The following is a 16,793-nucleotide window of genomic DNA, read 5'->3' on the forward strand; positions in this document are numbered from 1 at the left end:
TCTCGTCCCCGCCTTCTAAAGCTAAACTACCGCCCCCCTCCCTTCCTCTGCGCACGCGCTCCAGAAGCCTCGTTTCCCTACCTTCCGCCCTCTCCCCTGCCCACATCCGGCGCTGCGCATGCGCGGGCGCGCCCCTCCCCTCTCCGCTCCCCTTTAGATGTTTCCCACCTCCACGCTTGTGCGTCAGGTGCTGTTTGGCTGTCCTTTTCTTCCCCGCCGTTTGGGACCCTGCGCAGGCGCAGTAGCGACTCTTCCCCCCTTCTCCCTTTCGCCCCCCCCCGCGCTCTGAGGATCTCTGAGGAGGCTGTGGGGGGGCTCGTAGTCGTCATCACCATGGGAGTGAGTAAGGCCGAGACTCCCCGAGAAGGGGGTCTAGGGAATGAGGGGCGCACGTTTTCTGAGGGGGGGGACTGAAGCAGGAGGGGAAATATGTTTGGGGGGAGGAAAGTTTTGTATTGGAGGGGGGGAAATGAGAGGGGTCAGTGGTGGGGGGTGCCAATGCAGTTATGACAAGGGGGCTATTTGGGGTGAGGTGAGGAGGCTTAGAGGTAACACTGAGGGGGATGGAAAGCAGGAGGGGAGATATTTTTGGGGGGTGGGAGGAAAGCTTTGTATTGGAGGGGGAAAAATAAGAGGGAGTTGGGGGTCATGCGGGGGCTTAATGTAATTATGATAAGGGATATTTGGACTGAAAGCAGGAGGGGAGATTTTTGTGGGGGGAGGAAAGCTTTGTATTGGAGGGGGAAAAATAAAAGGGGTCAGTGGTCTCAATGCAGTTATGACAAGGGGGCTATTTGGGGTGAGGTGAGGAGGCTTAGAGGTAACACTGAGGGGGATGGAAAGCAGGAGGGGAGATATTTTTGTGGGGTGGGAGGAAAGTTTTGTATTGGAGGGGGAAAAATAAGGGGAGTTGGGTCATGTGGGGGGTTAATGTATTTATCATAAGGGGACTACGTGGGGTAAGGTGGGGGGCGTAGAAGCAATGTGGGGTAGTGGAAAATTTGGTTTTGGGGGAAGAAAAATAAGTGGGAGAAAGCTGGGAGGGTCAATATTAGTAATATTAAGGTAGCTATGGGGTTATGCGTGTGTGGTGTGTGTTGTCTAGATTAATGTAGCCCCAGTGTCAAGTTAGTGGGATGGGATTAAGGAGAGGGGTTTGGGCGGGGGGCATGGCTACCATGGGGAGGATGAAAAGTTTGGAGGGAGGGAATTAAGTATGGGAGGGACTCTCGTGGTGTATTAAGGGAATTATGCAGGTGGGGGAAGAGCTGATGTGTGGGGGCTCATAGTTAAAATGAGGGTGGTGGAAAGTGGGGATAGTGTGGGAGGGCTCCAATATCGATGGTGTTAAGACAATTACGAAGATTTTTAAGAATTGAGAATGAGTGTGTGTGTGTGTGTGTGTGTGTGTGAGAAGTTTAGTATAACTAGAGTCAGGCTGGAGGGGGTGGGATTAGGGAGGCAAGTGCTAATATAGGGGAATAGAAAGTTTGGAGGGAGGAAAGTCAGTCGTGTGGGAAACTTGTATTATGCACACAGAGAGAGAGAGAGAGGAAGATTTGGAGTGGGGAGGGAAGAATATATAGATAGAGAATTTGTCAGAGGGAGAGTGAAAAATAGGTCAACATTAAAAGTATTACGCTGTGAGGGGAAGGTCTGGGGTCAAATTGTGGAGGTTTGAATTGTGCGGGATGTAAGAGGAGATTAGAAGGAAGTGTGAAAAGGGTTGAAGGCGTGTGTTAAAAATTAATGCCAGGAGATCTGGCATCTGGGATTTGAGGGTGAGGAGGAGTATGGGGAGGAAGGTTAAGGTCAATTTGAGGGAAGGAAGAAATGAGTAATTGGGGTAAAGAAAAGGAAAAATATTGGGGAGCTTATAATTAATTATCCTGGAAGGGCAAAGATTGGGGGTTGAAAAAGAATTAGGAAGGAGGATCAGTGGCAGGTCAACTTTTCACAGTGATTATCCACATTTTACCAGAAGATGTTTAATTTTTATTTAGAAAGGGTTTTACATATAGAACATAACAAATAATGGTGTCTTTTTTTAATGCATATCATTATCCTAACAAATGAAATGTGCCCGTTTCCTCCCATTTGGATACCATGGAGTTCCTCTTCGCTAATAGAACCAGCATCTTTTTGAACCAGGACACTTCTCACACCTGGATCCTGCCCTCCCATGCTTTCTGGATCCAGATGGCACATTAGGGGCTTGACATTGACACAGATGCATGTGAAAGCAACTATTGTCTGTGAAGCTTTGGTGTTTCTAGCTTGTTGGTGTGAATTTTCCTTGTTTCAGTAGCTGGATGACTCCAAGAGTTTGGAACACAGAACCAAGGTTTGGGGGCAGGGGGGGGATTAGATATTAACATACAAAACATAGTATGATTTTTTTAGGAATCAAAAAACAACTTTTTAGATGCCATGATTGGGCAGGGATAAGAGAGGCTGTAGCAGCTAAAATTCCATTACCTTTCTTGGCTCCTAAAGGTGTAGGAGCCCTGTCTTGAAACATGCCATAGCTCAAGTTTGCCATCACTTCTTGCCTATCTCCCTGTGGTGCATAAGAGTTGCCTGCAGACGACTGTTGGGTTTTTTTGGGAGTGAGGAGGAGCGAGTTTTCCTCTCAGGCTGCTGGCATACCGCAAATTACATCCATTGGTATGTGTGAGCAGACTGGCTGGTACCTCTTTTGTGCACTTACATTGCAAGACTGCAGTAGGTGAAAGAGAGTTCATGTCAATCAAATGCTCTCTCACCCTGTCCTCCAAGCAAGCTGGAGTAACCGCCTCCTTACACGCGGAGAGTAGCACCTGCAAGGGATCTTTTTAACCAAATATATTGTGCACGCATGTTGATTCAAGCCAGAAGACATACACAATTTATGTTCTAATTTGGCGAGGGCGGGGGGAGAATGGGGCTTCAGGTCCTGTTTGTGCCAGAGCGATGCAGGCACTGTATTCTGCTCCCATCTGCTTGTGCGTCTCTCTGGCTGTCACTCTTCCTGCCCCACTTTTTCCCTGGTAGGATCAGACTCTGAATTGGCTTCCTAGCCAGCCTCGCTTGGTGGGGGGGGCATCCTTGCTTGAACTTTAGCGGGGGTGGAAGGCTGCGTTGAGGTTAAGCTCACGTTTTTGGCTCGGAACTGCTGGTATTCACTGACTCACCAGCCTGGCAAAACTTTACAGCACTTCAGAAGCAAGTCTTTTTTTAAAAAAATGGTAATACTTCCAAGTCAGATTTTTGTTGGCTTACTGCAGTGAAGGTGGGAAAAACTGGCACAGTTTGGAATGCTGTTTCCTGAAGTGGGAGGCCTGTGTTCTGTTCTTCTGGGGTTTGGTTCCCTGTGGCTCTCAAGGCTGCATTACACACTTTTTAAAATTTCCTAGGCAGGAGCAATCTTAATATAGGACAAACTGTAACACAACCTTCCCCAACCTGGTGCCCTCTAGCTGTGTTGGACCACAGCTCCCATCATTCCCATGAAATGATAGTAGCTGCAGTCCTCACACATCTGAGAGAGTACCAGGTTGGGGAAGGCTGCTGTAACACTTGATGAAGCCCTCGGTCACCAGTCAGCTGGATGTTCTTGGCTTTGCCCAGTGTTCCTAAGCAGCGCTCTTGTGGACTTGCCAAGACAGTGCTTAGTTAGGAAGCACAGCATGAAGTATTCACCCGTTCATTCACAACTTTTTAAATTATGTCTGCAAGTCTTAATTGGCTTAATTGACAAAAGGTTTAGTTGATGAAGCAGTGGGGTTGCAGATCAAGGCCACCTTTGTCTATTTTACTCTGTTGTCTTGCTCTAATAGGGAATAGCTTTCCCTGTTTGACAACATCATCTGGTTTGGCATAATCCATGGGTCGGCCCAGGTGCATCCTGCTGTAGAGTCAGTGTTGTGTACACCTCCTGTTCTGTCCCTGTTGTTGCTTGCAGCGTACAGAACCCACCTTGCACGACATAAAGCAGTGCTTGCTGGGATGTGTAGTCCCCGTGGAGGAAGTCCCACTTAATGCTGAAATGAGTACATTTCAGCTGTGTTACATGTCTTGATTCAACATCTCAATCCCTCATATTTCAGAGGAAGTCAAGTAAAGGCAAGGAGAAGAAACAGAAGCGACTGGAGGAACGGGCAGCCATGGATGCTGTTTGTGCCAAAGTGGAAGCTGCAAATAAAGTGAGCCTTGTTTTCTCCTTCCCCCACACCAACTTATTGGGAGAGCTGGCATGGTGTAGTGGTTAGAATGTTGGATTACGTTCAAGGATACCCAGGTTTAAATCCCTACTCAACCATGAAGTTAATTGGGTAGCCTTGACACAATCAATTGTATAAACAACCTCATAAGGTTGTTGTGAAGATATAAATGGTGTGTGTGAGAGAGAGTGAGATGTATGCTGCCTTGAGGCTTCTTGGAGAAAGGGCAAGATCAACATGTAATAAAATACTCTTGCTTTAATTTATTTTCATTTATTAACATTTATATACAGCCTTATCAGCTAAAAAGCCATCAAGGTGGTGTACAACAACAGAAAACAATAAAACCTTGCAACAAGAAAAACAAGCATGTTAAAAAATAGTAAAAACATTTAAAACACATTAAAACCCCATTTAATGGGTAAATACAAAGGAACTCCCTAAAAGGAGGGTAGCTGCTCCATATAGACTGGCTGGGAACAAAATTTTCGCAATCTTAAACTTTATTTCCCCCTTCTGACATTTTAAAAATGCAACTCCAACACATTTTGAGTTGCAGCCTTGCTTGGGATTTACAATTTTTGCTTTAAGCTCCACAACATTTAAACAAGAAACTTCACTTCTGGATGCACTTTTTTTCCTTGGCAAGCTAAAATAGGTCTCTCGCTCAATCTCTCTCAAGAAGAGCAAGTGACAGTTCTTGTATAAAAGTGTGTTGTGGAAAGTCATATTTAATATGAAAGAAAAAAGACTATAATCAACAGCTATGGGTTATTATATTTCCCCCCTAAAATCATAACACACAGCTTTTGTGAAACTTCCTTGTCTAGACACTTGGAGGTGGTTATTACTTGCCATGGGCAGCGAGTATGATATATGATAATGCAGGGAAGAGCAGAAGATCAGGTTCTACTGGTAGATCTCTTAATGACTTGCGGTAGATCAGCAAGGGTTTCCTACTCCTAAATTAGGCCGCTGAAATCAAGAATGTGTGGAGGTGGGCAAATAGAAGCAGCCCGTGGGTTACTGGAGGGTTGTTTTCCTCTCCAACAAGCCATGCCACCCAGTTCAGGAGGGCACAACAAGCTGCACCTGGGTGGTGATTATGGATATTGTGCCTGGCACATGTGTGTGTGTATGTGTGTGCGCGCGCCGCTCTCACCCATTACAAAATTGTGAGCAAGGGATTGGCTACAGCAGAAAACCATGTTCCACAGTGAGGGCTAAGATAAGGGAATGTGGTGGCTGGGGTGTAAGCCACTCTGAGGCTCTGATGGTTGAAAAGCAGGCTATAAAACAAAGAATACAAATAAGGAAATATTTCCAAAACAGAAAATACTAGGAGAACATTCCAGGTAAGAAACTCTTTCAGGAGAAACCATCCCTACAACCAAGTAAAATAGATCTGCTCATCCTCTTGTTACTCATAGCGGAAAAAACACACGTTTTGACGTCTAAGATAAGGCAATAGAGCTTCCCAATATGACTTGAGTTAATATAACTGGTTGAAACAGTTGTATTTTCTTCAGCCCCTTTTTGTCTACTTAACAGCCAAACACTTTCTCTCCTTCCCACTTTGTATTCATGGTGGACTAAAAGAGAGAGACCTTGTTCCAAAGCATTTTGCCGAAGTGAAACTTCAAAATCTCTTTGCCTGCCTGCTCTGCAGGCACCAGTCTCTGCTTTCTCTAGTGATTGCCTCTCTTTCTGTAGCTTGGAGATCCCTTAGAAGCCTTTCCAGTGTTCAAGAAATATGACAGGAATGGGTAAGTAAAATGTCCTGTGCTATTGTTTGAGGCCAGAGGGATTTAGACCCAGATCTTCCTGGTCCATGCGTAACGGTGCAATCCTATGCACGCTTGGACAGAAGGGCTCCCTACAACTCCCAGCATCTTTCCAGGCAGCCATGCTGGGAATTGTAGGACTTTTTTCTCTCTTAAACATGCATAGGATCGCACCCTTACTCTTTAGCCTCTGTTCTCTGTGATAAGTAGCTTGCAAGAGCCACCTTTCATACCCATGGCTCACTGCTCCCCAATACAAGTTGTACCTGGCACCTCCTGCTTCACAGCTGAGGGATTCAGCCAGCAAGCAAATTTTTCCACTGCTCCTGGTCCTAATCGCATCTCTTTTCCTTCCCTCTTGTATTGTTGCAGGTTAAATGTCTCCATCGAGTGTAAACGAGTCTCCAGCTTGGACCCGGCCACACTCGACTGGGCTTTCGAACTAACTAAAACAAACATGCAGACCTTGTAAGGCCCGAGGGGTACTTTGGGGTAGCGGGAGGCAGTGCGGCGTCATCACTAGCAGATTGGGAGATGGGCAGGAGTGGAACATGGGTCCTCCCACCCCCTAACAGAGCACATGCTTTGTACAAAGAAGGTTCCAGGTTCAATCCTTGCCATCTTCAGCTAAAATGGTTCAGCTGCTGGGAAGGAGTATCTGTCTGAGAGACCTTGAAGATCAGCTGCCTGTCAGTGCGGGCAAGACTGGGCTAGATGGACCAGTCGTGTGATGCGATATAAGGCAGCTTCACTATGTTCTGTGGGAGCTCCCATCATAAGCTGCTGCAAGATCTTCCCCCCTGGAATTGAGTCTGAGTAGCTTTTCATGACTCCTTCTTTGATAAGGATGTGGGTGAAAAGAGGGGGAACTGAATAAGCCAGGCAGCCTGCAGAGCACAGCAGGAGACGGTGCGTCTGTGTCCGTTGCAGTACAAATGCAGGTGCAAGGCATCCAAAGTAGTTTCTTGTCCCTCTAACAGCTATATAGTTGGGTCTACCTTAGACTTTGCCCAGTAGCAATCCAGATAGCCCAGATGGAGAAGGGGAAAGGGTTCCGAACATGGCCCAGTACACAGTGGTTTCTTACTTCTCCTAGGTAGCAATGCAGGCCACTTATTATGGTGAGTACTGTCTCCAAGTGGCTGACCTCTTCTTGAAAGAGGGGGTTGCAAAGCTGCCATTTCTCCCCACTCTTCTTGTGCTTTCTTCCACTCCCGAAGGTACGAGCAGAGCGAGTGGGGCTGGAAAGACCGGGAGAAACGGGATGAGATGACAGATGACCGTGCTTGGTACCTAATTGCTGTGGAAGAGGGCTCCCTTCCTGTGGCTTTCTCGCACTTCCGCTTTGATGTGGAATGTGGGGATGAGGTCCTCTATTGGTATGTCATCCCACTTGGCATGTTAACACTTCTTTTCAGTGTGGGGTGGGTGGAGAAACAGGATTGTCAGAGTGCCATAGAGTTCCGCAGTCAGGAACGCCTAGTGGACCATAGCTGAGTGACAGAGCACGCAAGTTGGAGTATGTAGTGGTTCTGTTTGGTGTGCCAGCCAGCAGTGCCTTCTCTTGGAATATTTCATTCCTCACCCACCCCAAACACCCAGCATTCTGCGACTGTTATTTTGAGGTCTTCTCCCCTTTATTTTTTTTTTTAAGACTTTCTTCTACTATGCCAAACCTTGGGGTTCTCTAGAGTATGGTGATGTCTCCCTCTTGTTTCTCGTTAGCCCTGTTTTGGCTACATGGCTATCATAATTCAGCTCCTGAGTTTGCTATTAGTATAGATGATGCTTTGCGTACAGAAGGCCCAGTTTCAATCCCTCGCATTTCCAACTAAAAGCATCAGGTAGCCAATGATAGGGAAAGTCCCTTCTCTGTCTGAGACTTTGGAGAGCCACTGCCAGTCAGATTGGTAGGCCTGGTATAAGAGAGCTTCCTATGTTTCTAAATCAATTATAGAAATTAGTTTTGCTTGCATAAATGACTGTATTTCTTTCAGGTGCAAAACTTGGAGGATTCCAGAATTTCGGTTTCTGGATCCAGGGTGCTGTCGCGCTCATTTAAATTTCAGCGTGTTCAATTTCAACACGTTCATTTTCAGGGTGTTTTTGCACACGTGTCCTGCTTGTGGGTTTCCTGTGGGCAGCTGGTTGACCACTGTGTGAACAGAATGCTGGACTAGATGGACCCTTGGTTTAAAATAAAGACAGTTTTCAAGAAGAACTTCATGGCAAAGGGAAGACTAACCTGGCCCCGACCATCAGCCAGTGAAGAGTCAGCTGTTCCAGTAGTTGCTTTCCTCTTCCCTCCCATTCCTTTTTGCACCATGTCTATTGAATTGTGAGGTTGCAGGCACAAGCTCTCTTACCTTTCATTATCTGTGCAGTGGTTAGAAAACTTCATGTGTTCTACAAGTGTTAAATAATAATGTATATAGTTCTTGAGTGTTTGAAAGCTCTTCGTATATATTATGGATAGAGCTTGGTTGAAGCTGTAAGGAAGTACTGAGCTGGGAAAACTTCCCAGTTTGGAATATTACAGTTCAAAGCAAAACAGCAAATATCATGGAAGGGTTTCAAGTCTGGGGCATGGTTGAATGGTATGTATGGTGATGTTCACACTTCTCTCCCCTCCACTAGTTATGAAGTGCAGCTGGAAAGCAAAGTGAGAAGGAAAGGTCTAGGCAAATTTCTTATACAGATACTGCAGCTCGTGGCAAATGGGTAAGTGCAGCACTCATGTTCTTTCTGGAGTACAAATCCCTCTGGGTCTAAGAGCGCAGTCCCAAGCCTGCTTACTTGGAGCAGATTGCATGGGCATTGACAGGCTAGGTTCCCAAGTCGAAAAGTTATTGGAAACCAGGCCAGGCATTACATATTCAATGTAATCTCAACTGTGAGAGCACCCATAAGATTTCCCTTTTTTGTTCATTTTGCTTTGTTTCTTTATATGAAAACCGCCCAGAGAGCTTCGGCTATTGGGTGGTATAGAAATGAAATAAATAAATAAATAAATAAATAAAAACTTACACCTCTTCCTTCTGGTGCCTATGCACCACTCAGGGCAGCTTACAATGTGTATAAACAGCTAAATCACCTGTGAAATACAACATTCCGCTTATGAAATAGGATTGCAAGTGTTAACCATACTTGGAAGCCCCAAAACTGCATGGCCCATCGCATACTGCTCAGCCTCAAATTCAGAACCCTGCATTCTGTGTCTTAAATTATATTTACCTTGGATACATATATTTATAAATTCAGATGCAAGCTATAAAGGATTCTGCATGGACCAGATCATGACTCCTCTGAAGGTCCTGGGTTGAGAGATGGGTTCCTGAGTAGCAACAGCCCTTCTTGTCCCCTATTTCTGACCCTTAACTGGGCACTGCTGACACATTTCTAATCTCTTTCTTTTTGCAGTCATAAGGACTAGAGACTTGCTTCTTAAACCAAAAAATGCACATGCTCATTAACATACAACAAGTATACATGAACACAAGATAATTGCTTCCAAATGCACACAACAACCATACACTGCCCTGTTGGCTTGCTGTGCTGTCATTGAGAATGTCTGAACTTCAAAACTTCGATTTTGTACTCCATTTTGCCTATTTAATTAGTGCTGAATTGGCTTTGCTGAAACCTGCTAAAACTCTGGGGGGTAAAATTCTGTGCCAACAGCGCTTGTATCGTCCATGTAAAGGAAAGACAGCCAATCCTGATCATATAGGCATGTGTGTGTGTAATAACCTCCCTTTTTACATAGAATTAGAAATTAATACAAATGATTGATCTTCTAGAGAAGTGAGAGAAACTTTGAGCTTTTTTCTTCCTGTGTCTTGCATGTATGAAGTTGACCTTGGCCTCTCCCTGACTTCTCTTAGCACACAGATGAAGAAAGTCATGTTAACAGTATTTAAACACAACCACGGGGCCTATCAGTTCTTCAGAGAAGCTTTACAGTAAGAATTGGGCTTAATTCTTTTCCTCCCCCAAATTAAGAGGTGGGAAAGAGGTGGTTGGGGAGATGGGATGGGAAGGAAAGGTTGTCTCTTTGCTGCCGGTGAGAGCTCACTCCTAAGCTGCTCACTAACTTAACCATATTGTAGGCTAAGGCAGGGATGGGGAACCTGGGCTCCCCAAGCCCCACCCACTGTGGAGGCTGATGTCGGGGCAGGGCCAGGCTGCAGAGGGCTGGGTGGGGAGCTATATAGCCCCGCCCCAAAGATGTTCCCCACCCCTAGGCTAAGGAGTGTGTGGCATGTTGCTTAAAAAATAACTTCAGTCAAAAAATAGCTGCCCACACTGAGGTGCTGTTCTGAAACACCCCCAGCTTTGGACTCTGCTGCACATCCAGGGAGAAAGGAGTTCGTGAAATGCGGCACCTTCTCCTTACCGTAACTCAGCACTTTGACGCCAGGCAGACGAGCGGGGAAAAAATGGGAATGGGGAAAGTGGAAGTGATAAGCGGCCCTGAGTTCGTAAACTACGAGCAGTGTAAAGGACCAGTTGCTCATGTTTCTTCATCAATTGGAAGCTGGTGGGGACACCTTGGTACCTTAATTTGAACTGGGGCGCCGTCCTGGGATGTGTGAAACGGCAGCAGTTGCCTGTGAGCAAGAGTGCCCTTCCACCTTGTGTTGTGTAATCACAGCCAGTACTGTGGGGCTGTGGAACAGAGCATCCAAAAGTCCGAGGGCCCTGGCACATCTCCACTCCCTGTATCAAGTTAATTTCTAAGAACAGAAGTGAAGCTTGTTGAGGAGGGGAAGGGACATTGGCTGTCAGGAGAACCTTTCAGCATGGGGATGTGGCAGGGGAAGGTGTGGCCTAGCACTTGCTGTGGTAGTCATCTTGTGTCTAGGCTGTACCACTTTAGACTGCGGATGGGGGCTCGCATGACGTAATGATCCTCCACACTGCTAAAACAAAATTTCTGCACAGAGAAGACAAGCGGGTCACAGAGAAGGCTAGACTAGAACTCTTCCCCCTGACATGCTAGTATTCTGCATGTGTGTGTTTTCTTTATTTGTTTAATTGCATGGAGGAGCTTTCAAACATGAGCCCTCGCCTCTGGACTGAAGTGGTACACAGGTTTGCCCACCTCAGTAAAGCTGTCTGTTGTTTGGCTCTTGAACATACCAACACCTTTGTATGCCAGCCTTGGGCTTCAAAAGCTTTGCCCACTCCTCCTGCATGCTAAGAGCAGGGTGGAACATGAAACCAAGCACAGAGGTTGCTATTGCTTATGAAGCTCTGCCAGTGCCCATTTCCAGCCACATGAACAGATTGATACTGGAGGCCCTTCTTTATATGCCCCCCCCCCCCGCACCCACATGGAGTTTGAAGTATGGTGAATGGGCTTTCAGATTAGGGCTTTTCTCAGACAGCACCACAACCACAGAATGCTGACTTGAGGGAATCCCACCTGCCTCTGTCAGTACTGCATAATGGAAGGCAAGGAAAGATGCAACTCTTCTGCAGGGCATTTGGTGGAGGGCCTGTCAGGTGATTCTGTTCTGCTGGCTTATGCGAGGTTTACTGTGCTGTGTATCCCCAGCCTTCCTCAACCAGGTGCCCTCCAGATGTTGGACTAAAACTCCCAGAATCCCTAGCTGGAGGATTCTGGGAATTGTAGTCCAACACACCTAGAGGGCAACAGGTTGTGGAAGGCTGATGTGTCCTGTTCTTGAGTTGTGCTAAGAGTGGATTAGCAGCTGCCTCAGGGGTCTTTAATATAGAAAGAAGAGATTTTGTTCAGTCGTTCAGTCGTGTCCGACTCTTCGTGACAGACGCATGTGCTATCCTTGCATGAGCAGCGCAGCATCAGATTTCAGCTTGCTTGTTCGTAGAAGGTGAGTTTGCTCTCCTGACATTGCTCTGTCCCAGCAAGTAGACCACTCATGTGAGCAGTTACTTGTGGTGATTAGCTGGCCCAGTTGCTCAACAGTGTTGTATGTGATGTGGCTGCATTTCTGGCACTGATGAAATACCAGCTGATGGTCTCTGTATGGTCTACCATTTTTTCCCTGACCTTGTAGGTTTGAAATCGACGATTCCTCGCCTAGCATGTCTGGATGCTGTGGGGATGACTGCACCTACGAAATCCTCAGCCGAAGAACAAAATTTGGTGAGAGCCAACATGCTCATCTGGGCAGTCACTGTGGAGGCTGCTGCCATTGAGGTTGTCTGTTGCGCTCCATAAGAACCCGGGTCTCTCTCCACGTAAGCCTGTCTTTCTCCTTGATTTTTCTCTGCCTCATCCTGCCCCTGCCTTCTACTTTTTGCTACACTCCCAATCCAGGACATGCGGACTCCTCTATTGCATCCTGAATCCCAGGATGAACGATCTTCCTCCGTATGGGAGGTTCTGGAAACTGAAGTCAAGCCTAATCCTCGGGTCTAGTTCTAGATCTTGCTTACCTGTGGCCTTGAACTGAAGGTATGAATCCAGGCAGCAGGGTTTTTTTTTCTAAAGTTCACATTTCTGCAGCTAAGGAAATGGTTCTTGCTTAAAGCGAGTGGCAGGGATAACTCGCTCTACAAGCTTAAGGGTGGATGAAGAATTGGCTTTTTGTGAGTTTTACAGGATTGTTATTGGAGTGGCAGATCCAGATATGTGACTTCTCTGCACTGATCTGTGCCTCTCTCTTTCTCTCTTCCTTGATCATTGCAATGACTGGGACTGCTGCTTTGCCAGAGAACTACAGTGTGTAGTTAATTGGGCATGATTCCGTGTGTGGGGTAGCTGGGAAAACCTTGTCTGATTCCAGCCTGTTTGGATTTCTCGTGGATGTGTGTTGAGACCAGCTCTTGCAGTAGGATGGGGTAGCAGGGAGCACTTCATACAGATTTTTAGAAGCAGATCCTGTGTAACGTTCTGCGTCCATATGATGACTCCTGGGGCTTTTTCCCTTTGTCACGTCTATGTGGGGGAAAGCATTGATGCAAACGGTTTGCCCGTGCAGCTTGCTCCTAGTGAATCCCCAAGTCTGCACCATTACGGGATTTTACAAGTTGAATTAAGCAAGCTGCACAGATGACCTCTGTATCCGTCCACAACCGGGAGCAAACTGCTTGCACATATCAGAAGCAATATGTCAGAACTTGCTGTTATGGTGTTTTGCTCTGGAAAGGCCCAGTTGAAGGTGTGCAAGAGCAAGTTCACACACCATGAATTCTTTGTTCAGTATGCCCTGCAGCATCTTTGGTCCGCATTTGAAAGGTACCTAGCTGGGGTGGCATGTATAGGTCTGTATATTACGAGGCAAGTGGGGTGTGTGTGTGTGGTTTTTTTAAAGATGTTTTTCTGAAACGTTGGCTTTACACTGCCCTGAAGCTTCTTTGGAGGCGGGGGCTGCCCCTTAGACCAGTTGCTCCATTGAAGCCCTTGCCCTTCAGTGGGGCATGGCATTCTCTTCCCACCTCTGCGAGATGCATAACGATGACATCTTACTCCCCTTTTCGCCTCGGTAAGGTGCACTGAGGTACAAGCTCCATTTGGGGCCCAGCCACCAGGTCTGAGACCTGCTGTTTGGGATTAACACCAGCAGATGTGTCCTGCTGTTACCGCTGCCCCATCAGCTGGACATCTCTGGCTAGCTAGTCCTTGCCATGCCCTTCTCACCAAGCTTCCCAGCAGAGCCACGTTCTACCTTCCAACACAGAAGCAGTTTAGGAGCATGTCTGTTTGCTGCCAGCCAATCGCCAGTTGTTTTCTTCTCTCAGCACAAGGACTTCTGGGAGTTCTGACTAGCTACGTGGCCCACCAAACCCCGCCAACAGCTGTCCAGGTCACGTTTACTGATGGTGGTCCTGCTCAGTTTGAAGTGATGCTGGCAGTGAGACTGACCTCCTGTAACCCCTCTTCCCTAAACCGAGTCTTTTCCACCAGCCACAACCTCAGGATCTTACTTCCATCTCAGGGTGTGTCTCTTTGCCTTTGCCATTCCCTCTAAATGGAGGCAAAATGGGTGCTCCTTGTCTGGCATCACAGTTTGCCCAAGTTTTTTTGTGGGTGAATGTAAATGCCAGCTAACCTTGCCCCTGTGCTGTTTGCTCCTTTCAATACCTAAAGCCTTTAAAAAAAAAATCATGGCCCTGGTGGTTGAATTGCATCTCAACAAATACAGAGTGTCTTTTCCCCCCCCTCCTTGACGATTGGAGCCCCACAAGTTTGGACTTAGGATTTTTATAAGAATTCATGTCTAGGGCTAAGGAGGGATGGGGGGACTTCTTCTATGGATGGCTTTTCATTTGGGATTCAAGGGAGAGGGGTTGCTGAGCTAGCTGGAGCAGGGATGGCCAACATCTTGAGCCACTGGGGATCAGATTCTGCATGGGGGCTGGATCTCCCCACCCCTGGCCCTACATCGTCATTGTTGTCTTCCCTCTCCTCATTGCTAGCTCCAGAAATTGACAGGGAAGAGATTGCTCGCAAGGTGAGAAATGGGGTCAGTGGAGAGTCACCTGCTGCTACTTAGCTTGCAGGAGTCCCTCCCTTGAGAAGTAAGGGCTCTTATGTTGCTCTCAGCTGTCGGCACTGTGGAAAGGCTGAGGACTGATGCCGACTTCAGAAGCAGCACATGAGATTGCTTTGCAAGGGCCACTTCCGTTCTGCCTGGCATCCCAACCTCAGGAAGAGCAGGTTGCTCAGTAGGCCTCTGAATTATCCCAGAAGTTCCTGGGGCAAACTCTTGTTTCTCAAGAGAGGGCAGCTCCAGGTTAGGAAGTGTTGGGCAACTCTCACAGACCCTTCACCGATGGCACCTTCCGGGAAATTTGGTGCATCTTCCAGGCATGAAATGGTGCTAAGAAAAGTCAGATTAGCTGGTCCAAATGCTGCCTCTGGGTTAGACCACCCTGACAGGCTGGGCACCCATAATAACGGACACTCGCCCTACAGCGCATGAATCTGAGCCCTTGCTATTTCCAGCACAGTTGGCTCTGTGTGTGGATTGGCACCACACCCCAGAATTTTCTGCTACATCACAGTTGGAGGTTCTTTAGTGTGCTGTCAGTTTGTACAGGGACATCCCTGCCCAGCATAGGCCAGCAGGAAACCTGGAGCCCAGCCTTATGTGACTTGCTCTTAATTTGGTCTGCTTCTGCTGCAAATAGGACCAAGCTGAGGCAAAGGGAGTCTTGTATGGGGCATCTGCTCATCTTGGGTGTCTTTTTTCCCCCTCAAATTAAGCCTGTAGACCAGCCTTCCCCAGCCTGGTTCTCTCCAGATATGTGGGACTGCAACTCCCATCATTCCCAGCCAGTATTGGCCATGCTGGTTGGGAATGATGGAAGCTGGAGGGCAACAGATTGGGGAAGGCCGCTTTAGATGGTTGCCTTTTATTTTCTCACCAAGAGCCAAGAACCACCGCTTCATCCAGACCCCGCTCCACAGCCTGTGACAGGGTATGGAAACAACTGGACCCCACTTAAAATGCATGTGACCAGGTCACTTTTTTGTTCTTAATGTATCACTGAATTTTTTTTAATGAGTTTTCTTAAGTAAACCTGTTGCTTTATTACCAGGGCAATATTGCTGTTGGTTTTGTATTTTTCTTTGAAATGCTAGGATGGTCTTTGAAGCTTCCAGCTCAGTCATTTGAACTGTGGCTAAACTAAGAGTTCTGGACATTTGCCCCCATACTAAATATTCTTTGAACTAGCAATTTGATTTATCAACCTTTAGGACTTTTAGTGTTCCTATAAATGGATTCCCCGTCCCACCAAATAAATCAAGAAAAGGTGGTTTAGCATGGCTGACTCACCTGTATTTTTATCCCCTCCCTCCCCCCAATCTGGCATGCTTAGTACTTTATATTTTTGTTGTAATAATTCTGCATTGTATACAATTGCGCATTGTATGTGTGTGTTTTTCCTTCATCTACCCTCTTTGGTTTGCATTTTTTGTTGGGTTTTTCTCCATTTTTTTAAGAATACACTTTAAGGTATTTATCTTTCTTAGCAAATACTTTCACTGGAATCAAAGGGAACAAGCTGACTTTTTAAAAATGTTTTTGTTTTATTCGTCAGTTAAAAATAAACACTTCGTTCAATCTCTAGCAGGTCATGTGTGTATGTGTATATTAAGTGCAGTTGTGTTTGTAGTGTCACTCTCTGCCTGTCTTAGGATATTAGAATCAACTTGGGCTCTTTTGAAAATTAAAAAAAAAGTAATTTTATAGCATACTCATTAGTTCAACAATCCGAGCAGTTTCCAATCTTTCCCAGTTTTCATAGTATGGACTCTGCACTTAAAGACAGTTTGAATTCCAAGTCAAGAACGGCAAATTCTGCAAAATTGTTCACTCCATGCCTAACTTAGAACAGCCTTCCCCATGCTAGCTAAGGATGATGGAAGTTGCTATCTGACATATCTGAAGGGCACCAGGTTGGGGAAGGCTGACGTAGCATTTTGCATAATTCATTCTCTGCCCGTAGTGCGAAGACGCAAGGAGCATTGCACCCTATCCCATCCCCTCCTAGAATTCGAATTCTGTAGCTCCTTTGCCTTTTTGATTTTTTTACTGGGCATTAACCCAGAGGTGGGTCAAAAGGCCTCACTCCGTCCAGGGTAAGCTGTCCAGGACTACATGCTGGTGGTGGGTGAAGCCATATGTTGGTGACAGGCAGCAGGGAGGCCCACCCATTTTCTCTCACTCTCTGCCAAAAGCTTGTACAAAGCTTTTGAAATCAGGCCAAGGTTGCCCACCCACTCTTGTTATTTCCTAGCGTATCATCACTTACTTTAAAAATGTATGCTCTGCTTTTACATCACGTGATTCTCCAAAACCGTTTGCAAAGG

The 16,793-nt window shown here is 46.5% G+C and overlaps 1 protein-coding gene across 1 annotated transcript; it reads left to right on the forward strand.

Moving 5' to 3' along the window:
- The first annotated feature begins 121 nt into the window (after positions 1-121).
- NAA40 (N-alpha-acetyltransferase 40, NatD catalytic subunit) lies at positions 122-16,050 on the forward strand. Its single transcript, XM_084824844.1, has 8 exons — positions 122-339; positions 4,089-4,184; positions 5,916-5,968; positions 6,359-6,454; positions 7,207-7,365; positions 8,624-8,707; positions 9,871-9,948; positions 12,028-16,050. Exons 1-8 carry the CDS (start codon positions 334-336, stop codon positions 12,167-12,169), a joined length of 714 nt encoding a protein of 237 aa, XP_084680970.1. The 5' UTR covers positions 122-333; the 3' UTR covers positions 12,170-16,050.
- Positions 16,051-16,793: the final 743 nt, after the last annotated feature.

This window comes from Heloderma suspectum, chromosome 17, assembly GCF_057233095.1.
Source record: "Heloderma suspectum isolate Gila_16-S chromosome 17, 16-S_ref, whole genome shotgun sequence".
NCBI lineage: Eukaryota > Metazoa > Chordata > Lepidosauria > Squamata > Helodermatidae > Heloderma > Heloderma suspectum.